At 49.3% G+C, this 22,805-nt stretch overlaps 2 protein-coding genes across 4 annotated transcripts; one reads left to right on the plus strand and one right to left on the minus strand.

The window, feature by feature from the left end:
* Positions 1 to 1,451: 1,451 nt before the first annotated feature.
* Fahd2a (fumarylacetoacetate hydrolase domain containing 2A) lies at positions 1,452 to 9,774 on the plus strand. 3 transcript variants are annotated; one of them, XM_042695479.1, is made up of 9 exons: positions 1,452 to 1,597; positions 1,837 to 1,961; positions 3,382 to 3,657; positions 4,688 to 4,904; positions 8,034 to 8,093; positions 8,378 to 8,540; positions 9,148 to 9,256; positions 9,340 to 9,427; positions 9,563 to 9,774. In XM_042695479.1, the coding sequence occupies exons 3-9, from the start codon at positions 3,413 to 3,415 to the stop codon at positions 9,623 to 9,625; spliced, it is 945 nt and encodes a 314-aa protein (XP_042551413.1). In that variant the 5' UTR covers positions 1,452 to 1,597; positions 1,837 to 1,961; positions 3,382 to 3,412; the 3' UTR covers positions 9,626 to 9,774. The 3 variants fall into 3 exon arrangements, with proteins under 3 accessions (XP_042551413.1, XP_042551412.1, XP_042551411.1); XM_042695478.1 differs by lacking the exon at positions 1,837 to 1,961; XM_042695477.1 differs by lacking the exon at positions 1,837 to 1,961 and having other exon boundaries at positions 3,407 to 3,657.
* A 98-nt stretch (positions 9,775 to 9,872) lies between these two features.
* On the minus strand, positions 9,873 to 19,225 carry Gpat2 (glycerol-3-phosphate acyltransferase 2, mitochondrial). The gene is made up of 21 exons (XM_042695471.1): positions 19,128 to 19,225; positions 18,877 to 18,990; positions 18,166 to 18,239; positions 17,671 to 17,775; positions 17,322 to 17,450; positions 15,293 to 15,392; positions 14,793 to 14,923; positions 14,407 to 14,506; positions 14,101 to 14,313; positions 13,584 to 13,706; positions 13,337 to 13,419; positions 12,934 to 13,052; positions 12,346 to 12,416; positions 11,988 to 12,246; positions 11,751 to 11,899; positions 11,552 to 11,629; positions 11,039 to 11,170; positions 10,835 to 10,955; positions 10,689 to 10,754; positions 10,418 to 10,473; positions 9,873 to 10,073 (listed from the first exon to the last, which is right to left on the minus strand). The coding sequence occupies exons 1-21, from the start codon at positions 19,188 to 19,190 to the stop codon at positions 9,957 to 9,959; spliced, it is 2,403 nt and encodes an 800-aa protein (XP_042551405.1). The 5' UTR covers positions 19,191 to 19,225; the 3' UTR covers positions 9,873 to 9,956.
* Between the last annotated feature and the right edge of the window lie 3,580 nt (positions 19,226 to 22,805).

Here is a 22,805-nt window from a genome sequence, read left to right on the forward strand (position 1 = left end):
CACAGATATCCTCTAGCTAGTATAGGAATTGACCTTGTGCCTCCTTCTCTCTCACTTTCACCAATCATCAATTCTTCCTCTTAAACATCACTGGACCCAGGGGCTGGGAAGGTGGCTCAGTGGTAGAGCGCTTGCCTTGCATGCATGAGGCCCTGGGTTTGATTCCTCAGCACCATATAAGCAGAAAAAAAAAGCCGGAAGTGGCATTGTGGCTCAAGTGGTAGAGCACTAGCCTTGAGCTGAAGAACTAAGAGACAGCACCCAGGCCCAGAGTTCAGGCCCACGACCGGACCCCCAAAAAACATCACTGGACCCACACCAAATCCCTATTGCTCTCATCCACCCCACTCTTCCGCAGACCCTTTTCCTGGGGGGAATTGCGACAGTCCAAGTTCTCAAATGCAAGCCTAGCTTTGCTCCTCTGGTGAGGACCTTCCAGTGTCTCCCATGCATTTAGATAAGGCCCAGACTTCCATATGGGACAAGTAATGCCTCTGGTGATCTATCTGGTCCTTGATTAATTTTGGGGGGGGGGGGGGAGGAGGGGGGGGCCTTGTCTAGGGCTCCATATGTCTTCATATGCCAGAAGCCTGCAAAGTTGGGATTTAAGGTGTTTGGTTTTTGTTTGTTGTTGTCATCAGTCATGCAGGGCGTTAACGCAGGACCAGGGCTTTGTCCCTTCTACCACTTTGAGCCACAGCCACAGTGCCCCTACCTGTTTTCTGGTGGTTATTTGGAGACTTTCCTGCCTGGCCTGGGCTGGCTTTGAACCACTATCTTCAGATCTCAGCCTCCTGATCAGGTAGGTGTATTACAAGTGTGATCCACCAGCACCCAGCTTTGGATTTAAGTTTTAGATGAAATTACAGCTCCACTAGAATGCCGATAGTGCAGAGGCACTGGAGGTTATTCCTCATTTCCCCATTACCCACCCTGAACAACAAAGCAGGGTATGTGAAACCAGGGCTGCTGCTATGGTTGGACTTGAGGATCAAGTATCCTAATGCTATTGTCACCTGGGGCAAAACACTTCTGGCCTCAAGCTTCCCATGAGCAAAAGTACTACAACCAACCCTCTTCTCCGTGTGTCAGCGCGAGAAAACCAAAATATCTGTCTTTATCCACCAGTGCGCTAGGACTTGGTCACTACCACTTTTGATCCAATTCTCAGACGCGGCGCCACGCAGCCCCGCAGCAGGACCTGGAAGGGGTGTCCGCCTAGGATGTCCCGGGGTGTGACTGTTTCTGAATGCGCTCCACAACACGCATGACCCAGTGGCAGGTTGGAAGGCAACAAAGACAAAGTCAGCCTATGTCAGTCTACAAGAGCCCGCGCGTGCGCGATTGGACTTCGGTGTCGGGGGCGGAGAACCAGGAGCCCCTCTATTGGCTGTGGTCTGGTGACGCCATCGCGACGCGCCCACTCGCCGTGCCCCTCGTAGAGAAGCTGGAACTGAATCCCGCGCTGGCTGAGGTGTCCCGGGCCGGTGGCGCTGGTTATCTCCAGTGCTCTGGCCTCCGCCACCTTTGACCGGCAGCTCCGCGGGTCCTAACCCTTCTCCGCAGAGTGCCAGGCAGGTTCGGCCGTCACAGCCAGGTAGGTTGGGTCTGGGCCAGCCTGGGATCGGGGCTTCTGCAGGGGGCGTCGCTTGACCCTGGTGACGCGGGGCGGACCCTGGAGAGAGGCCACTGGCTCAGGGGCGGCTGGAAACCGAGGCACGCACGCAGCTTCTAGGAGAGTGGACGCCGAGACTGGGCGGCGGCACGGGCCAACCCGCGCGCGTCTCAGGTGCGGGGCTGGTGCGGTTTTCACTGCCGGTCGTGACCCTTTTGCAGAGTTGGCGTGACCCTGGATTAGGTGGCCCGGTAGTTATTGTGGAAGCTGTGGTCTGGTGGCGTCATCGTGACGCGCACACTCGCCGCGCGCCTCTTCGAGAAGCTGGAACTGAAGCCCGCAGCAGGTGACTTCGCCCTGTGGATGAATCTTCAGTGCTTCTCTCTGTGTATTGGGGCACCCTACCTGACGAGACTGTTGTGGCATGAATCTGCATGTGCCTGTCACGGGGGTCTGGGGTTATCTAAGAGAGCAGATGTTCAGCCCTATCTCTGAGGCTCCCACAAGCACAACCAGTCAGGGTCTCTGGAGGATTTCTCCTACCTGTGTAACCTCAGTTATGGAGTCAGACATTATGTGTAGAACACTTAACATGATACCTAGCTTTCAGTAGGAGCAGTTACTTACCTGAGTGTATGCACACGTTGGAGCAGATTTTTTTTTTTCCTTTTTTTTTTTATGCTGCCATATGGCTTGAACACAAAGCTAGTATCTGGGGCTTACAGAGCTTTTGCCACATTTTTGTTAGTTTTGGGGTTTGTTGGTGGTGGTGGTTGTTTTTTTTTTTTCATAGGGCTATTTGTAAAAGCAAGGCACTCTGCAGGGAAGGACTGTGTGGGAAGGAGTGAAGACTAGACTTCAAGAACAAAATGAGAAGCTAGGCAGAGATGTAGCTTAGTGCTAGAGTGATTGCCTAGCTTGCACAAAGCCTTGAGTTTAATCCTCAGCACCACAAAACAAACAAAAACATCAGGATGGGGTTTGTTTTTTTTAAGTGGAGTCAGAATCTCAAAACATAGCCTAAATTCTGTTACTTTCTCAATAATCTGTGGAAGGAAGACCAGTCATTTGCCCCAAAGTTTGACAATCACCAAGCTCTCCCATGAAAAAAAAAAAAAGATTCAAACTCTTGCTTCTCTCATTTGTTCATTGAGAGCCCTGTGTGCCATAGCCATAGTGCCAGTGCTATAGATCCTCTAGAAGTACAGGGAAGTCTGATAGAGGTTCTGGCTTGAGCATGTGAGTAATGGAAAACATTTAAGTTAGGGTGCAGATAGTAGGATCAAGTTAGCATTTTAAAAACTGCATGAAGCCAGTTTCAACAGAGGACATTTGCCCAACATGTGGCTAATTCTTCATCCTGCTCATTTTCATCTGGCTCAGCCCAGAGTACTTTCTCGGGGAGCTAGACAGAGGAAGAACCATGATTCACAGCAGTAGTGGCAGGGGCTGAATCACCTGTCAGTTTTCTGTCTCCTGCATGCAAGATGGCAAAACTGAATTTGGCCTACACTGTTTCTCCAGCACCTACAGCAGTGCCGGACACTTAAAAACTTTCAGAAAATTCTGACTAAAGAAAAGCTGGAATCCCTGGGCCTAGCTTAGTGCCTGGCATAAAGTAGTCATAAAGTGTAAAAGGGTGAAATGCCCCATATAAACCACTTCCTTTGTGGTTTGCTAGGAATAGTTGGTGAAGCAAAGGGACACTGACTGAAGCCCAAAGGACTTCAGGGATCCTGATGATGGTTCTGATCTTCTGTCCCCAGGTCCTGCTTTTTTGTTCATCCCTAGGCCCTGATGCTGGCCTCAGGTAGAAAGAAGTTGCTCACTGCTCTGTTGCAGGCTCAGAAGGGGCCCTTTCAACCCTCCAGAGATATGAGACTGGTGCAATTTCTGGCACCCCACCTGACAGGACCTCACGTGGGCCTAGAGTCAGAGAATGGTGAGGGAGTCATAAACCTCAATGCCTTTGACCCCACGCTCCCCAAGACAATGATGCACTTCTTGGAGCAGGGAGAGCCTGCCCTGTCAGTGGCAAGAAGGTAAGTCAGCAGGCAGCAACCCCTGCAGCTACTGCCCTGGTCTCCTTTTCTGTCCTCCCATACCTACCTTCTCCTGGGAATTAGAACCAGCAGGTAGCTCTTTTTACAGGAGCTGCAGAACCTTTCCTTCCTTCTTAGAATGTAGCAACATCTTAAATTTACAAAAAAGGAAACTGAGGCCCTGGGAAGCTAATTAACTGTCCCAAGGCCACACTTTACCTGGTAGAGCCAAGACTTTGTCACACTCTCTGGAGATTAAGTTCCTGTCTGCCTGAGAGGTCTGGGACCATTGGTCCTAAGAAAGAATCTTGGGAAGATTAAAGAGTGATTTAGACTCCTGGCTCAAAGAGGAGGAGGTAGGCTACAAAATTTTCTCCAAGATGATTGGTTTCAGAGTTTGGGCTAAATTAAGTCTACTTAATCTAGGATTTCTGAAGCCTGGTGTAAAAAGTTGAATAGTAAATTAAAACCACTTTAAGAAGTTTATTTTAACTGGGAAAAGCAAAGGAAGGGGTGATCTTGTCCAAAACAAAATGTACTCACTACCTGACTTATAAAACAGTAACTCATCTACACAACACCTTAATAATAGTAATTTTTTGAAAGTTGATTCTAGATTGGCAAAAATAGAAATGTTTAACAGCACCATGTTCCTCTACTATTATACTTTTGAAAGGCTAGAAACAACTTCCATGCTCCTCATTGGGTAACTGAATTTAACTATACAATGTAGTAATATCCAGCCATGAGAAGAATAAAAAATTCTTTATTGTTATGGAGAGATCATCAAAATGCTATTTTTTGGCTTTTTGCATACAGAAAGGTGGGGAAAGAAGCATGTTTCAGAGCAGCCTTTAAGAGATATTCAGTAAAGCTTTGATTGACATCAGAGACAGTAGCTAGGCTTATTTTTTGCACTGACTGATGGTTGAAAAAAAAAACAACTCGTAGCTGCTGTAGGTTCTCCCTAGCCTGCCTCCAGGTTGCTCACCTGTTCCTAACCAGCCTCTCTCCCTCTTGGTTTCTGCAGTGCCCTGACTGCCCAGTTGCCAGTCCTCCCAAGGTCAGAGGTGACCCTCCTGGCTCCAATCACGAGGCCAGACAAGGTGGTGTGTGTGGGCTTGAATTATGCAGACCACTGCAAAGAACAGAATGTGTCTGTGCCCAAAGAGCCCATCATTTTCAGCAAGTTTGGGAGCTCCATCGTGGGACCCTACGATGAGATTGTCCTCCCGCCAGAGAGTAAGGTCTGTACTCCTACCAACCTTTCTACCTCACCCTCCACCAAGAACATTTCTTCATACCATGAAATACTCTTCCTGACACATTTTAGGTTGCCCCATGGCTTTCTGTTGTACCATGATCATAATCTCCTCACTAGTTCCCAACAACTATACTTATTCCAGCTTTGTGCTTTTATAGTGCTGCTGAGAATATCTTTACATAGAAAAGACTGTGTGGCCAGCAATACATAGTTATTGCTTTTTTAAAAAAAAAATTATTTAAGTAGTTGTACAAAACAATTGTCATTCAACAAAGCAGTTTATGGATACAGTGCATCTGGATCAATGTCCCCCCTTTCAACATTCTCATCCACCCTCCCTACCCACCCCTTCCCTCACTTTTACTAATTTTTAAGTTATGTATTGAATTCTTTTCATTTAACAAAGCATCCTGTATGTATACAATGCATCTTGATTTGTGTCATCCCTTTAACATCCTATTTGACCCACCTCTTCCCTTTACTTGTCTCAATTCTGTGCTTTATACAATGAATTCTTGCCTGCATTCTCGCCATTGCCTTTTAATGAATTCTTACTAGAATGTCTACGTAAAACCATAGGCAATGTTCAAAACTTTTGAGCAATTCTGCCAAATTGATCGCCGAAAGAATTATAAAAGCATCTTACACATCTACCAACCCTCTCTGTACTCTTATTAAAACTGTTTAGATTTAGCTAGGTGCCAGTGTCTCGCATCTTAACCCAAGCTACTCAGCAGTCTGAGATCTGAGGATTGCAGTTCAAAGCCAGCCCAGGCAGGAAAAGCTGGAGCTGCAGCTCAAGTGGTAGAGCACTAGCCTTGAGCAAAAGAAACTCAGGGACAATGCCCAGGTCCTGAGTTTGAGCCCCAAGACTGCACACACACACACACACACACACACACACACACACAGAAATCTTGATTCATTTTTCCTTTGAATCTTTAATTTAGAAATGTTCTATAAAGTTGAAAAAGACAATAAACACTCATATACTTCTTCACTTGGCTTCATTGTTGACACTGCATTTTTGCTTTCTTTTCCCACATGACCACAATTTTTGTGGGGAGGACCTTTGAAAGTAAGTTGCACACAATTCACTCATAAAAATTTAAGCATGCATATCCTAAGAATAATGACAATGGCCTTTGTGATGATAATACCATTATTACAGCTAAGAAAATTAACATGAGGGGCTGGGAAGGTGGCTCAGTGGTAGAGCGCTTACCTTGCATGACTGAGGCCCTGGGTTCGATTCCCCAGCACCACATAAGCAAAAAGAAAAAAGCCGGAAGTGGCGCTATGGCTCAAGTGGTAGAGTGCTAGCCTTGAGCTGAAGAGCTGAGGGACAGCGCCCAGGCCCAGAGTTCAGGCCCCACGACCTGACCGCCCCCCCCAAAAAAATTAACATGAATAGTACTTAATACATAGACCAATTGTCCCAGTCAGAAATATACCCAGTTACCCCAAAGATAAGTTTAATTTGGTTTCTGTTTGTTGATTCAGATTCTGTCAAACCACACATGGTATCTCTTTTTTTGGAATCTCTCTTTAGTCATTTTTTCTTTTTCTTTTTTTTTTTTTTTAGTGCCACTTCCTGCTTTTTTCTTTCTTTTTTTTTTTTTTTTTTGCTTATGTGGTGCTGAGGAATCGAACCCAGGGCCTCATGCATTGCAAGGCAAGCGCTCTACCACTGAGCCACCTTCCCAGCCCCTAGTCATTTTTTCTTAAAGGGACAGTATTAGACTTGAGATGTCATATGGTCTCCATATGACAAATAGCTGCTATTTGTATGAAAGCTTCCAATGATGATACTTAAATGAGTGACCATGGGGTTTCAGTAAAACTTACTGACAAAAACAGGCCACATATGGTGGCGATAGTTCTTTCATGACTCTTTGAAGAATCCAATCAAGTTTTCTCATGCTACATCCTTCATTCTAGTTTTGTCTTGTTTCCTCATGATGAAAACAGAGTAAGCATTTTGCTAGGAGTTCTACCCAGAAAGTATTGCTTATGTCTCACTGCATCCCATTGGGCAGCTCATGTTAAATGGCCCTAAAATGCAACCACCTGTTTTGCTTAGTGGTCAGATCTCTCAACTGGAAAATGTGTTTTCCTTGTAATTAAGTGGTGTTCTGTGGGTGATAGTTTGAGATTGGTTACCATCTTGCTTTTTATCTAGGGATGCTATGGTCATTAGAATTCAAGTCATCTTAATAGTCATGCCTGAATCCATTATTGCTTTAGGGTTGTCAACTGCCATCTTCTAAAGAAACATTGCCCATATCCTTAATATCCTTTTGACTTCTTATTTCTATTCACTTGGTTCTAATCCGTAATTTTTTGATCACTTGTTTGGCCACTGGGGCCTCCTGCTGGAGGTTCTTAGCCCCCTTTGTCAATGCTTCCTTGCTTTTTCTCCTTATTGCAGACTCTTCTGTGCTGCCTTGAACCTGAAATCGGCCATTTTCCCAAGTCCTTTTAATGAGACTTGGTACTAGAGGTGGGCACCCAGATGTCAGGTATACTTAAACCAGCTGTAGTCCATTCCAGTATAACAGCAGCTAGTTAGAAAGGCTAACCTGTATCTATTTTTTATACATTTTGCTGATCTGGGGAAAAACTAAACATTTGTTCATGTTTCATAACCATGTCTGTTTCCTGTTTTTTGTGAACTGCTTATTTCCCTCTTCTTTTGTGAATTGCTTAAGCCCTTTTCATAAGAATTCTGTATTGCAGATCTTATCATTAGAATTAATATATTATAGCATACTAATTGTGCCTGGCACACATTAAGGTTACATTTTGCTAGCTGTGGTTACTTGACATTGAGGGCATCAAGAGGGACTTTAAACTCAATTTCCTAGGCAGGAGTTGTTCTTCTTCTAGTCACAATGGGGAGGTGTATCTGCATCCAGTATTGCTATCTGCTACTGCCCAGAGCTTATGGGTCTATAAATCACAAAAGTCAATCTTCTGTGATTCACTTGGTTCCTGTTCAGACAACTGAGGCCCACTGTTGGAAGATAGGCCCTGACAACGATGTGCATCCTTGCTGCTCAGGACATGTTCCCGGACCACTGAAGCTTACTATTTCTCTTCCACTTTACAGGAGGTGGACTGGGAGGTTGAGTTGGCTGTGGTCATTGGAAATAAAGGCAAGCACATCAAGGTGAGGTGAAATGGGGTAGCCAGGTTAGAGAGTGGAACAGAGTGTTAGAGAGCCAGGAACAGAGTGTGGTCAACACCAGCTCCTGCCTCTGCTGATGTTCAGACCTCCCCAACAGTGACACTGGGACATAGTCAGCACCCACCTACCCCACTGCTGCCCTGCCTCTTACCCACCTTTGGCTAGCTCTGGCAACTAATGTGGGATAATGGCTTCAAGATCCTTTGTTCTAGGGGTTGATGCCACCTGTGATGTAACCTCTCTGGCCAAATCTCCTGCCCCCATAGGCCACAGACGCCATGGCTCACGTGGCTGGCTTCACTGTGGCTCATGATGTGAGTGCCCGGGACTGGCAAATGCGACGCAATGGGAAGCAGTGGCTGCTGGGAAAAACTTTTGATACATTCTGCCCCCTGGGCCCAGCCTTAGTTACCAGGGACAGTGTAGCAGGTAGGTCCTTTGCCATTTCTTCCTCTTAGACAATACCTCAGTATTAAGAAAAAGTGCTGCTCCAAGGAGTAGGAATGCTGGTATAGCTACAGGTAGACACCTTCCCCTCCCCAGCTGCTCTGTCACTGTGGGTCCAGGCTCAGGCTTGAATCCCCCTGTGGGATGCTTCTCCAAACCCTAAAGGGAACACAGCTGCAGTGGTTTTGAAACTGCCTTCATAAAGTGAATTATTACAAAGAACAGCACTCACAATCCTCACTGTCTTAGCATCCCAGCTAGAATTATAGGCATAAGCCACCATGTCCAGCTAGGTCTATATTTTCAAGGCAAAACCTGCCTTATTTTTCTCTCCCTCACTTCAGAGTCTGAAATGTCCATCACTCACCTGGGTGGCTACTATCTGGTACTCTAGGGATAGTGGGGATTCTGGGAGCCGATTTCTATAATAGGAAGTCCCAAAGCAAAGTGTCAAGCCCATGAGGGCACAGAGCTTCTTCATCTGGCATATCATGAAGTACACCCCCCACACAACTGCAGTTTCATCTTTCTAGATGTGGGAGAGGGGTTTATGGCAGAAAAGGGATAACCCATAATATTTGCATTCCAGATCCACACAATTTAAAGATCTGCTGCCGAGTGAATGGGGAAGTGGTCCAGAGCAGCAACACCAACCAGATGGTATTCAAGATTGAAGAGCTGATAGCCTGGATCTCCCAGTTAGTGGCCCACCCCATACATACACCTGGAGGCTGAGCAAGATATACACTCATCATCTCACCAGCCCCTTATTTTGCTTTAGGTTTGTCACTCTTTACCCAGGTGACATCATCCTGACTGGAACCCCCCCAGGTGTTGGTGTGTTTCGGAAGCCACCTGTCTTTCTCCAGGTAGGTTAGCTAATGGAGGAAAGAGAGGCAGTATAAGGACCAAGAAGGCCTGAAAAGCTTGTTTGTAGCATGTATGTGTGTAGGTATATGTGCCAGAGCCAAGGCCTGAGACCCTTATGACCTGCTCTTTTACAGAAGGGTGATGAAGTTCAGTGTGAGATTGAAGAACTGGGTGTCATCATCAACAAGGTGGTGTGATGGTTTTGCAAGATGGAGCATCCACACTCACCCAGCCTACTGCCAACCTTGTCTCCCAGTGGCCACTGTTTTCAGTAGTAGGAAAGAATGTAGAGCTTCCAATAAATTTGCAAAGCCAAAGCAGCAGTTTGGCTTCTGCTCCTATCTTCTTTTAGGGCATGCTTCAGGGAGTGAGAGGGGACATGGAACATTTTCATAGGGGTGGGGAAGGAGGGAGCAGATACGTAGACATACATACACCAAGAAACCACTGCAGAGCTTGGAGAAAGAGAACTCTTTATCACCTGAAGGATGGAGAAAGCAAGACTCTTAAGTCCAGCTGATTCTGGACCTAGCTGCAGATGAACTGTCGGATGAATTGTTCCAGCTTGCCCTGATTATCCTGGCTGGCAAATGTAGGCGACAGGTAGAGCTGGGGGCCTTCAGGGCTGGGCATCTGCTGCAGCACCTGGGTCATGAAATGAACTGTGAGCCCCTCACCCTGGGGACTTTTGCCACAGGACCAAACTTGTCCCCTAGATCTCTAATCCCTCGGGGCTCTAAGTCTTAAGTACAATGCTGGTACATATCTCTGGAATCCTAGTATCCCACCAGGATAAAGCAAGCAAGTGGTTTAGAAACTTAGAGGGGTAGAAAAACCATCCAGTTTACCACATCTATGCCTGGATATTTCCCAGGGTCTTATGAGCCCTCCTAAAGGCCAGCACCATGGGGCTGGGGGAAAGCAGCTCTACCAGCTGATGGACCTGGGGCGAGAGTAGGGGAACACAGAGGATGGGGATCTCATCTCACCCCTAGGTCTCTGAAGGTCCAGATAGCACTGATGGCCAAGTTTGGGTCGGCACACTCTGGAGGGAAGAAAAGTAAAGGCTCTAGGGAGAGAGGCCTGAGAGCAATAGGTACAGCTTTTCTCTTCCTTGTTTAAAGAACTCCTAGGAACAGGATTCTTTCAGATAGGACCAGAGGCCAGCTGTACTTTGAGCTTTCCTCTCTAGAGTAAGGCAGCCACTGCCAGCAGAGGGCAGCAATGGGCAGCAAACCCTCCTACCTCCAGGAGCCTCACCAAAGATCCCTTCTTCCTGGGCCGAGTTCTGTAAGAATTGCAATAGCTGCTCCATGTAGCCAGACTCTGCAAAAGAGGAAGACCTAGACCCAGTCGCACAAGGTAGAGCCCTTCCCTGAGCACGGCAAGGGGGAAGGAAGCCTCACCTGTATCAGGTAGCTTTCCCAGATGGAGGAAGGTAGCAGCCTGAGCAAAGACCTTAAGCAGTGGGTTGAGGAGGCGGCAGAGGAAGAGGAAGAAGTCAGGGCAGCGAGACTGCTGTCTGAGCTGGAGAGGGGCAGGCCAGTGTGAGAGCAGCTCATCACTACCTTCCTATCACCTTCCTCCCACAGTGGCTTCTCCCAACACACCCTGAAGTACCGGCCCTCAGCCTCCTTGAAGTCATCACTGTCACTGTCAGTAAAGTCCCCACTTGGTTTCCACAACAGCTTTGCACTCAAACGTCGTCTCCCTGTGTCACAGGCTGGCCGGGAACCTGGGGTCTGGAGACCATGAGAGCCATTGGTCCCTGACAGGCTGGGCAGGGATCAGCCCTCCAGTCCCCAGACCTGATCCATGCAGGTGAAATCAGTAAAAAGTAGATCTAGGAAGCTCAAAAGGAGGCCTGGAGCAGTGGCAGGCACTTAGGGTTGAGAGGAAACATCCTAAAAAGCCACAGCACTGTGGATAAGAAATGCAGAGGTGGGGTAGAGTAGGAAGACATACATAAGCCCAGGGAAGATGTGGAGTCAGGCTTCTATGGGCCAGTGGCAACCCACCTACAGCACATACCCAGTACAGGGACCTGGGCAACTCGCTCAGGGTGGGAGACTGAAGGAGGCCAGGACCCAGGCAAGAGGTTTTTCTCCAACTGTCCTGCCTACCTCCTCAGCAACCAGGAGCCCACACTGGATGAGGCGGTCCAGCACCTCCTGACAGTAGCAGTAGGAAGACTGGCAGGGCTATAGGGAATGAAGAGCATATATGGCCTTAGGAGAGCCAGGCCCAGGGTTAGTAGCTTGGGCAAAGGCAGGGCAAGGCCAGGCCCAGCACCACAGGTTAGAGGGCGAGGAGAGGCCTGACCTGCAGCAGCAGCAGGTCCTGTGGCAGCAGATGCAGCAGGAGCAGGATCTGGTGGTACAGTTCGTTCTGGCTCAGCAGCTCTATTCCCTGCAGCTCCCAGGGACCCTCAGGTGGCACTCTGCCTGCCAGCAGCCCCCACACTGCACAGGCTAGTAGGGGAGGGGTAGGGCATGAGGAAGAGGGCATTCACCTCTCTCCTGCACACACATCCCATAACCCTAAACCCTTGGGTCTCACCACCCACAGCCTCGCTCAGGAAGGCAGGGAGCAGCTCGGCACTCAGGCGTGCCAAGTGTGTGAGGCCTGGGCCTGGCCGTGGCACAACTACCAAGTCCCCCTGATGGACATGCAGCAGAACCACATGCTCCCTCAGTAGGCCCAATGTGTGCTGTGCCAGGCACCGCAGCTGCCCAGAGAAGCCGACATCAAAGCCACGTAGAAGTGTCTCTTCAGTCAGCCAGGAGAATTCCCCTAGAAGCTGTGACAGGAGCACACCCTGGAGGTAAAACAAGCCTGTGCATGAGGACACGGACACTCACACGCATGCACACGCACACGCACACGCACACTACAGCCCCACCACATTGAGCCCTACCTTTGAGTGCTTGAAGAGTAGCAGTGTTGCCATAATGGCTGTACTCATCACGGCAGAGCTTGCCACGCTGGCTGGGGGAAGGATGCTGTTAGGAGTTGGGGCCCAGAGGTCTGATCCCTCCTTTTTATCTGTTAAGTGTTCCTAGCCCCAACTCTACCCCTCAGCATTTACCACATATGCTGAGTGCCACAGCCCTTCTGGCCCAACCAAATAATCTGCCTCACAGGGCACATTAATAAGCTGGATGGGAGCCTGCTCGGTGCTCATGTCAAGCTTCTTACATGCATTTTTTCCAGTCAGCACTTACTCCCATTTACAGCTAAGGACAGCCCAAGGTAGAGCTGAGTAGAACCTGGGGTGAGTGGCTACCACTGGGCCTGTGCCCTCTGTACCATTCATCCTAGGCTCACTAAGCTGCTCCACTCAGATGGCAGGGGGAGAGGGTTCCACTATTCGTGTGTTGCCAGTGTGCCAACAAGGAAGCAGGAATAAGGTGTGCACACTCAAGAAGCCTTGACTACTAGCCAACCCAGAGAGAAGGGACAGCTCTAGATCTGTCCCAAAGAGGCAAATCTTGTTCCCCCTTACCATTCAGTACGTGGCGACTCAGTCTCCTCACCAAGAGCTGGTCCTCTTCTTTGAGGGCCAAAAGAAGCCCAGTTGTTGGAGTCCATTCTTGCTCTTTCTCAGTGTCTGGGACAACAGTACTGGAGTAGACACAGATCAAATCATGAAAGGACAAAACCTAAAAGTAGTCATGGGAAAGTCTAAAACCTACACCAAGGTACAGCTGTTTCCCCAGCCCCAGGCCAGGGGACCTCTCATGCCCTCTTTCCTGGGATTGTGCCCTTATCTCACATGCAGACTACAGGCAAGCAGGTATTCCTGCCACTTTAAATGACCCAAGATTGTTCACGTGCGGAGGCCAGGAGAACACTACACAGCTGAAGGGCTGCCCACCTGCCCAAGACCCTCACGCCCCTGCCCCTACCATTGGCCCAACACGATGGGCTGTAGCAAGTGCTCCAGGGTCTGCCTGCCAACCCAGCAACTTCTGGCATTGATGATGTATTCCTGCCCAGAACAAAGAGTTTTGTGGTGGCCTGCTTTGCCCACCCCCAACATACAGCCTATCTCAGCAAAGCAAGACTATCCCTACAATGGCCTGAGGACCAGGCTGCCATAATCCCCGCTTCAAATCCCCAGGCTCTCCCAACCTTACCCAGGTGGCTCCATACCTGCAGAGAGAATGGCTGGGCAAGATGCACCCGGACACAGACCTTATGGTTGCAGCCCCAGCAGCTGCGCAGTTTCCGAAGGACAGCCAGAGCTCCTGTCCACAGCCCTAGGGAGGTGGAAGCCTGTAGGGAGAGGCTGAGTGTGCTAGGGATGCTACTCTTGGGCAAGCCTTGGAAGCTGTCATCCCATACTTCATGCAGCACCACTGCTCCTCTCACCGTTTCAACTTTTATCTAAGGCTTGACTTCATGCCCTCTCCAGCCCTTATTTTCTCATCCATAGATCAAGAGAAATACCTCTTTAGCAGGGATGAAATGATGGCAAAGGCCATGGGGGGGGGGGGCGCGCTAAGGAGAACTGACTAGGGAAAATTGCTTTACACACACATTCCTCCCAATCCCTACTCCTCCCCACTCAGTCCTAAGGGGGACTCAATCACAGGATTCTATAGTATGCCTCTACTTCCTGTCTGGAACTGGTATCTACTTGAGGTCCCCAGGGGCAGGAGGGTCTCACATGATGCCTGTCATATGGTGCGTCTGGAACCAGGTCATAGGTGATGGCCACTGGTACCAATGTGACATCTGGGACAATGCCTGACTGGATTGCATGCACCACCAGTCCTAGCCAGGCCTGACCTTGGGCTGAGAGCCTGGCTCGTGGGGCCCCAGGAGGCTCTTCCAGGAAGATTAATAGGGGCTGCTCACTAACCAGCAACTGCTCCATGACCTGGAATGGAGAAGTAGGGGGCATCAAGTCTAGAGCAGGCACAGGCCCCTGGACCTCCGGCCTGGCCTACATATAGCCACAGAGAACACTTACCGCATGGACCACAGTCCTTGCAAGGATTCCCTCAGAGCTGTCCAAGGGCAATTCAGCCTCTGGGGGCAGGAAAAGCCCCCCAAGATGCCTCAGCAGAGCTCTGTGGGTACAGGGCAGAGCCTGATGAGAAAAGGGCTCCAGAAGTGGGACTGAGCCAGAGGTTGAGAGCCTTGCCTTATCCAAGCCAGACTGTCCTGCTTGAACATCTGAAGCAGCCCTGGGACCCATGGCTGACTCTCCATCTGCCTACTCTCCATCTGGCCATACAGCTGGAAACAGTGGCCTAGGAGAGGGCTTGTAAGGGAGCTGCCGCCAGCACATACGCATACACAACTGCCTCAGCCTGGGACTCCTCAAATGTGTGTCTAGGAACCCAAAGCTCTTACCTGAGAGCAGGGGAGCAGGTGCAGGGGTCCCAAGCTACACGGAGCACACCCAGGCCCTGGGAGAGGAGCACAAAGGGCAGGAGGATTCCATCCAATAGGGACTTATGAGTAGACAGAAGGACGAGTGGTCCCTAATACAAAGAAAGCCAGAAGGAACTGCCCAACTGCCCCTACCCTACAGACACAGGGAGTCAAACTCCAGCATCTGCAGTCAATGCAGATCTGAGGGTGGGAGGGTCCAGCTGAAGAGTTCCTCCTTTGTGCATGTCTCCCAGAAGTAGAATAACCTAACAACTTTTAAGGTAATGCACTAATGTAATATTGAGCCCATGATGGAAAGACATTAGAGGAAGCCCCATGGGAACAGGACCGTGAGACAGAGGGAAAGCCACCCAAAAGCAGAACATTTTTCCCACCAGCTGATTGGGGGATGGGACTGGCCTGGATTTAGGGACCGGCCTCCTATCTGTTCCCATCTTCCCATCCCTGAGCCAGCTTACCGCCTGGGCAGCCTTGTGGACCATCTTCATCTGGCCCTTGTGGAGCTGCACGTTCAGGAAGAGGTGGTTCAGGAACCTCAGCAGCGCCCAGCTGAACAGCCTGGGAAGTGAAACCAGCCTGAGGTACAGCAGGGCTACTCCCCACAAGGCTTGATCCCATGGCACCTGGGAGGCTGACCAGTGCTCCTTTGAGGCAGACACTATTCCTGCCCCATTTGACAGAAGAGGAACATGAGGCTCAGAGGGACTATACTCTGCTTAATAGAGTGGAGTACCAGCTGGAAGGGGGCCTGAGACTCTCAAGATCATATGATATAGCTGGCTCCACTTGTCCCACCTGAGACTAAAGGACTTAGACTCACTCCAGGCAGAACCCAGCTTCTGCAAAGTACTAGCAAAGGTGGAACAAAAGGAAGGAAGTAATGACACAAGGATAAGGGATCTTGGGAAAGGTCCTGGTGGGGAGCAGGGCTTTACCCAGAGGCCCAATGGGACTGCTTTAACTGATGACAGAAGTGTAGATGCAAGAAGCAGCTAAATGAGCACAGCAGCAAATTTCCATCTGATGCCTTCTATTTCTCCGAAGAGTTTAAGGTAAGGCATCCGAAGCCAGAAGTGAAGTGTAGCTCAAGTGGTAGAATGCTAGCCTTGAGCAAAAAAACTCAGAGGCCACACCCAAGACCTAAGTTCAAGCCCAGGAAATGTACACATGCACAGATCTGAAGCAATCCTGAATGAAAAGCACTGGACAATGCCATACGACCCTATCAGGCCCACCCAAAGTGTTTCTCTGGAACCATTTGACTGCTTTAAGTGCACAGAGGCCAGTGGCTGGGGCTGTACTACTTCCTAAGGGCATGAGCATCATGAGTACAGCTCTAAGCCAGACTACAAGAGAGAGAAAGACTAGAAGGGCTGGTGATTAGAGTATAGGTGGACAATGAAAGGACTGGAAGTCTCAACAAAATCAAACTACCACAGTAGAAGGCTAGTCAAGAGCCAATAACCTCTACCTTCTAGCCTTGTTCAGTCAGTCACTCAGGACTTAAAGACAGTGGCATAGATCCATGTGCATAACCCTGAGCCCTCTCCCTCAGTGACTTACTTATTCTGTTGTTAAACATCAACTGCATGCTAAAGCTCTGAAAATGTATGTATGCCCCCAGGCTTACTCCTGAGTTTCAGACTTGGGTGTATGTGACCAAGTTCTCAGTCAGAAACCAAATTTCTTACACCCAAAACATGTTTCTTGGACCAAACTCCCTCCTCCCATCTGTCTCCCTATGTTCATATCCCCAGGTACTAGACCAGAAGCATCCACACGCTTTTCCACTATCACAAGCCCTACCACCTAACCCATCAATGAGTCCTTGAGCCCTGGCTCCACATGGCCCAAGGCTTCCAGGTGATTTTCTGGTCTCTACTCTCGACTTCCAAACTCATGATGTTATCACTCCTCACTTAAAATCTTTCAACCACTTTCACTGCCATTACAGATCCAGCCAGTAGCCCTGCATGAGGTGGTCCCTTCCACCTCTCAAATTCAGGTCCAGCATCTTGTCCTCTCATTTGCCAGCTTCCAACCATGCAAGCTTCTTGGGAAAACCAGGCCTTTTTCTGCTCTGGGCCATAGCTCATATGTTTCCTCTATCAAAACCATTCCCTCCACTAACACTCCTTGATCCCCAAGGCTAGCTACTTTTTCAACTTCTGGCCCTCATATGCAAATCTGAGCCTCTCCTAACAGGCCTTTTCAGTCTCCCATTTGTTCCTTCCTTCTAGCCACCCTGTGCATTGTTCACCCTAATGGTTCCTCTGAACAGTGCCTGCATCTAACATGTATGCAGATCTGTACTAGATAAACATAGGTTGGGGAGTTGGGCTCCCTGCAACCTACATTAGTAAACATCGAGTTTCCCACATAGGGAGTGTAGCCCTTCCCTAAGCCCAGCCAAAACCCATTCTCAAAAAAAAAAAAAAAACAGCAGAAGTTCCAGCTTAGGGGATGTGCCCCTAAGCACAGAATTACCTAAGCAAGAAGGGGCGAGGCGGAGCCTGAATGTGGCCCAGGATGCGCTGCACCTCTTTCTTCACAAAGTCAGGTGTTTGGCCTTCCCCAGATCCTCCTGGGACCCTTCCTGAGAGAAGGTTCTGCACCCTGTGGGGTGTCAAGGTAGTGGTGTTGGACTGGGGCAGACCAAGGATCTATCAGGACACCTTCCCAGGGCACAGCTGGCAGCCTTCACCCTTCTTTGAGAAGAGCCTAGGCAATGCTAGCATTCCAGGAGCCTTCCTCAGCCAGGTCTCTCAACCACATAGGCCTGAAGCCTTTGCTACCATCCCGGTAGTGCCATCCAGACCCCGATCTGCCTCCTCACCCAGGGCTTTCCATGATCTTCTGCGGAGTATCCTGGCAGGGGGTTATGTGCTGCTCCAGGGACCACAGAAAATAGCAAAGCCTGCGAACCAGCCAGCCTCGAAACCTGGGCATAGCCCCCAGAGCAAGGAGATGATAGTTCAGACAGGGCCTTCCAGGGCCCACAGAGGGCTCTTCAACAGCAAGGGATCACACCCCAGTCCTGTAACCACAGGACTTAAGTTTGGGTTAACATAAAACAGAGATGGTAACTGCTTACCCATCTGTGTTCCCCTTCCACCCCACTCCCCACTGAGGGGTACAGGTTCAGAGCCTGACACCTTCAATGTGATCCATACATGTGCACAGAAGGCACTGCAGGAGAACATCAAGCCTCTCTCCATTGGATATGGAGCAGAGAACAGGCACCCTTCTTTCCACCACTGGCAAAACAATGACACCACAAAGCAGGGTCGTAGCAGCCCAGCACCCTGGCCCACCCCCCAGCTCTCACTACCTGGTATTTTCCTCCTTTACCAGGATCACGTTGCAAAAGCCCAGATCTGTAATGCTTCTGTGGAAGAGGGACTCCTGCCCATGGAGAATAGGGATAACATGTCCTGGAGGTTTTTCCGCTGACCAGAAGACCGTGCCCTACCCCCTCCAGCCTCTGTCTGTTAGTCCTTTAGTCCTATCCAAGGAAAAAACACCATACCTCCCAAAAGACATTTGGCCCCAGATCCTGATGCTGGATCAGGAAATGCTGTACCCAAAAATGGAAGCACTGCATCCTGTACATCATTACCCTCTTGGTCAGCACCTCAACAAAGTTACTCTGTTGACGGCAGAGAACCTGATCTCAACTAGAACTCTAGGCTGCTTCAGCACATGTCATGGACATGCAAGAGTTCTTCACACATGTGCTAAATACTTGGAAGTCTGAGAAATGTCCCCAAATTGAGCAGGACTCCTTAGACACCAGCATTCCAGGCCCAATCTATCTCCCTCCAAGAGCTCCTGCTGTGCCTCCCACCCAACTTTCCCAAGCCTAGAGCCAACCACAGCCCAAAACAAACCCAATGGCCATTATTCTATCTTTCTGAAAGACAAAAGCAAGGGGAAGGGTCACCCTTAGAAAGATATAGGAAGTAGCTTCCCAGGTATATGGCTCCCAGAATCAAAGTAGCTCAAGTGTTACAGGATGGGGCCCATTCCTATCATCACTTACCCAGCTCTTGGGCGTACAGGTCTGACAACAGAGACCCACAAAAGGACGATACTTCCCTAAGAATGGGGTAACAGCCTCCAATTTCATCCCAAAACCTGAGGACCACAGGCTGGTCTGGAAAAGAGCCACAGGATTAAATGAGAGAACTCAGGGAAGGTCCTCGGAGAGAAAGAGGGCAGGTCCCAGGAAGTGAGAGGCACAGAGAAATGGGAGAGCAGGGGGTGCTCTGAAAATGGGAGAGTTCATGTTACCTCTTGGCCATTGTGGCTGCTCCTCTGCTGGGATTGGGGCTGGGATTCCAACACGGTGTCCATGAGGTATCTATAAGGTCTGAGAGCCAAGCACTTCTGCCTCTGCTTCTCTCTCTCTCTCTCTCCCCACAGAAACCTGACCTAAGGAAAGGTGGAGAAAGCTGAAGTCACATGAACTCTAAGCCACAACCTAGAGGCTCCTGGGGTGAGCCCAATGCCCCATCCTCATGAAAGACCAACAATACTCAAGCCAATGAAAGCAGTCCAATCTCTATCCCATATCCAAGGAGTCTCTCACAAAATTATGTCAAATAAGTCAGGATCAGAGAGACCAATGGAACATGGCACAGATTAGAGCTGTAATGGAGATTTGGGAAAGAGCAAGTGCTGCACTGGTAAGAGGAATGAGACTGCCATGGAGAACTAGATCATCACCAAGAAGCCACCAAGTCCTCTCAGCTGCTCTTCTCCTCTCCACCAGAAGACAGCTCTTTGCTTATTTAGTTATTCCAGAATATGGGCCAACTACTCAACGAGAGACAACTGGTGGGAGTAGAAATTACAGAAAGCCCACACAGATCTATTCACAAAGAAATGCTCATTCAGGTGAGGCCAACACAGATTTTCCCAGTCTCCTCTCATGTAGCATCCTCCAAAGATGACTTGATATCTCAGCCCCATTCTTACCATCAACTAGCAAATATCTGCTTTCCAAAGAACAGCATTAAATCTCTCCTAACCCATAAACTAGGTCCTAAACTCCCCCTTACCTTGATCTCTCACCATGTCCCTAACAAGCAGGATGACCTCCACCTGTCAGTCCCTTGTCCCTTCCTGCCACCACCAAATCCTGACCATGACTCCACATTATGCCTCATGATTCCTCCTCTGCTACCTTGGTTACCTTGCCCATGCTTGCTAGGCAAGAAGTCTTGAGAAGCCCTCATCCAGGGCTCTGGGGCTCATGCACTAAATCATCTCAAAGTGTTTAGGGCAAGAGCTGCAGCTGATTCATCTTTAGCCAAGCCATTTACACTGCATGGAGGAGAGTGGAACTTCCACTCCAGGAATTCCTCAGCTTGCTCCTCCTCTCTCCAGGTAGCACAATCTAAAACTAGGATGATGAACAGTAACAAGATCATGATTGGAGCATGCACAGACTCTAGAGGAAACATGACACACACTCTATTGTAAATAATGTTTACACAACCCATTCATGGACCATTGGCACAAGGAGGCTCCAAGCCAATGCTGTAATTTAAGGAGTTCTGCCTCCTCTACAAGAAGATGTCTGCTCCTTTGCCTCAGACTCCCCTCAGTCCCAAAATCTAACCTCATTAAACCCATGCTAACCCAAAAGGGACAGAGTAAAAGACAGGCCAATGGATAATTTCCATTTGCCAACTCGGTCAATTACTCAGCTCCTACAATCCAGGTCAGTTCTGGGCCATATCTTCTAGCACCCAAATTCCCCAAATGGGGACCTCTTTTTACTTGTATCTCCGGCCTGGATGCCCCTCCCCCCAGAGTCATCTACAGGTTGCAAATCGGCATCCTAAGGATCAAGCAAGTCACCTATGTATTGTTACTGGCCACACGTGCTAAAATAGTATGAATTAAGATCATTTAAAAGAAGAGAACTTGTTATATAAAAATCAGGTTTTCCAGCTGCTGTAAAAAATGATCTCTGAAAATATATGTCAAAGGGGCTTCACCTGGGAGACCACTGTATCTTTCACTGGCACTGTGAGCCCTAGCAGTAGCACCACATGGTGGTGTGTGTGCAATCCTTAATCAATGGATAAACAATAAACCTGTTCCCAGGTAAGCAAGGTCCGTGTCTTACTAAGAGCCACCAAAAAACGCATGCTTTAAGGTTCAGCTCCAACAAGTAGGCCATCATCACCCCCAAACCCACGCTAGGGAGACCGTGGCAGGCGATCTGAAGCTGCTGGGAGCTGCTCTGAGACGTACAAGGGAGGGACACCGAGCCACACATCCATTCTGGACCCCACCCTCCCACCCCGACCTGTCTCGGGTGACACGGGCTGAGGGCGGGGCAAAGCGGTTCCCTCCAGTGCTTCTCCCCCCCGCCCCCCCAGCACCACCAAGATGGCTTCCTAAGGGACTAGTCGGTGGGAGAGGCCCCAGCCCGCAGGCCACCCTGCCGGTTCCCCACCAGCATCTGAAAGGCCAGGCCTGCCTAGGTCCAAAAGCCGGAAAGTGATAGGCCCCGGCTCTGCCCGGGAGCAGCTCTTTCCCGTCTCACCTCGCACTGCGGCCAAGTCCCACCAGAGCAGCAAGCAGGAGAGATGGCAATGGCGCCCTCTGTGCGCAAGGCTTAAGAGCAGCCCTGAGAGCCAATTGGGACACGCGCTGGGCCCTAAGCCCCGCCCTGAGGCGCATGGCCCACCTCACGCTGTGTGGCCACGTGACCCTCTGCAGGCCAGGTGGGTGCCCGCAGGAGCTTCGGTTTGCCCTCCCACGTGGGTCCCCTAAGAGGCGCATGGCGACCTGTGGAAATGCCTGCCAGACGAGGGGTACTGAAAGTTGGGCTAGGACTCAAGGATACGGATTCTAGGGGGAAAAGTCCTCAAGCCTGGTGCTGGTAATCATATCTACTCAAGAGGCTGAGATCTGGGGATGGTGGTTCAAAGCCAGCACAGGCAGGAAAGTCTGAGATGCTAATTTTCACCTAACCACCAGAAAGACGTAAGTGGTACCGTGGCTCGGCTCAAAGTGGTAGAGCACTAGCCTAGAGCAAAAGAGCTCAAAAACAACACCCAGGCCTCAAGTTCAAGTCCCACAACCAACCAACAAACAAACAAAAAAAGAGTTCTCAGACTCTACCTACCATCAACCTGAAAATCAGCTCTAAATCCTGAGTTGTAGGCACTTAGAAAAGAGAGATCGCACTGGTGTTGGTGATTTCCACCTATAATCCTAGCTGAGATCTGGGAATAATGGCTGGAAGCCAGCTGAGGCACACAAATCCTCCAATCAAACAGCTAATATCTGGTGGTAGAACCCCACCTGTGAGCAGGAAAAGCCAAGTGAGTGTCAGGCTTCAAATTCAAGCCTCCAAGTGCAAGGGGGAGGTTGGGCACAGGAGTAAGGAAAGGAAAAGTACAATCACCAAGAATGGGTTTGAAAAACAAATCACACCTCTTCAGGGTTCTTACCTTTGATAACTAGTTCTTACCTTTGATAACTAGAAGTCTGGACTAAAAGACCTGCTTCTGTCACCAGGGGCCTAGATTTCTGCTGCCCTATGACCACTATGCTCATCATGAAATTTAGGTGATGAATACCCAACTCATGTCAGCCCTAAGCAACCTGTGCATGGAGACTTTATGGGTTCAGTCACTGTCTTTTGTTAGTTGCTTAATTATTCCAGTGCCAAGGCTTGAACTCAAAGCTTCCTCCTTTCCCCCAGCCAGTCCCCTCCCTCGCATTTTTTGCTCACAGCTGGTGCTATACTTGAGCCATGTGTCCAGTTGGCATTTTTTTCTGGCTAGTGGCAGATGGGGGTCTTGAAAACTTTTCTGTCTAGGCTGGCTTTAAACTATGATCCTGAGCTCTCAGTCTTCTTAGTAGCTAGAATTACAGGCATAAACCATGGGCACCCAGCCTTCACATAGGTTTTGACTGCTCCCCAAACCCAGCAGAAGACCAGCA

The sequence above is a fragment of the Dipodomys spectabilis genome, unplaced genomic scaffold (genome assembly GCF_019054845.1).
Source record: "Dipodomys spectabilis isolate Male_0828 unplaced genomic scaffold, ASM1905484v1 ptg000187l, whole genome shotgun sequence".
NCBI classification, from domain to species: Eukaryota; Metazoa; Chordata; class Mammalia; order Rodentia; family Heteromyidae; genus Dipodomys; species Dipodomys spectabilis.

Bases quoted from the DNA above. Each gene is read 5' to 3' on its own strand.
- Fahd2a (XM_042695479.1), top strand. From the start codon at position 3,413: ATGCTGGCCTCAGGTAGAAAGAAGTTGCTCACTGCTCTGTTGCAGGCT. The intron at 3,658-4,687 runs GTAAGTCAGCAG...TGGTTTCTGCAG, and splicing joins GCCCTGTCAGTGGCAAGAAG to TGCCCTGACTGCCCAGTTGC. The intron at 8,094-8,377 runs GTGAGGTGAAAT...CTGCCCCCATAG, and splicing joins ATAAAGGCAAGCACATCAAG to GCCACAGACGCCATGGCTCA.
- Gpat2 (XM_042695471.1), bottom strand. From the start codon at position 19,190: ATGGACACCGTGTTGGAATCCCAGCCCCAATCCCAGCAGAGGAGCAGC. The intron at 12,417-12,933 runs GTAAGGGGGAAC...TCCTTCCCCCAG, and splicing joins GAGTCGCCACGTACTGAATG to CCAGCGTGGCAAGCTCTGCC. The intron at 11,171-11,551 runs GTAGGCAGGACA...CATGGTCTCCAG, and splicing joins GGCTCCTGGTTGCTGAGGAG to ACCCCAGGTTCCCGGCCAGC.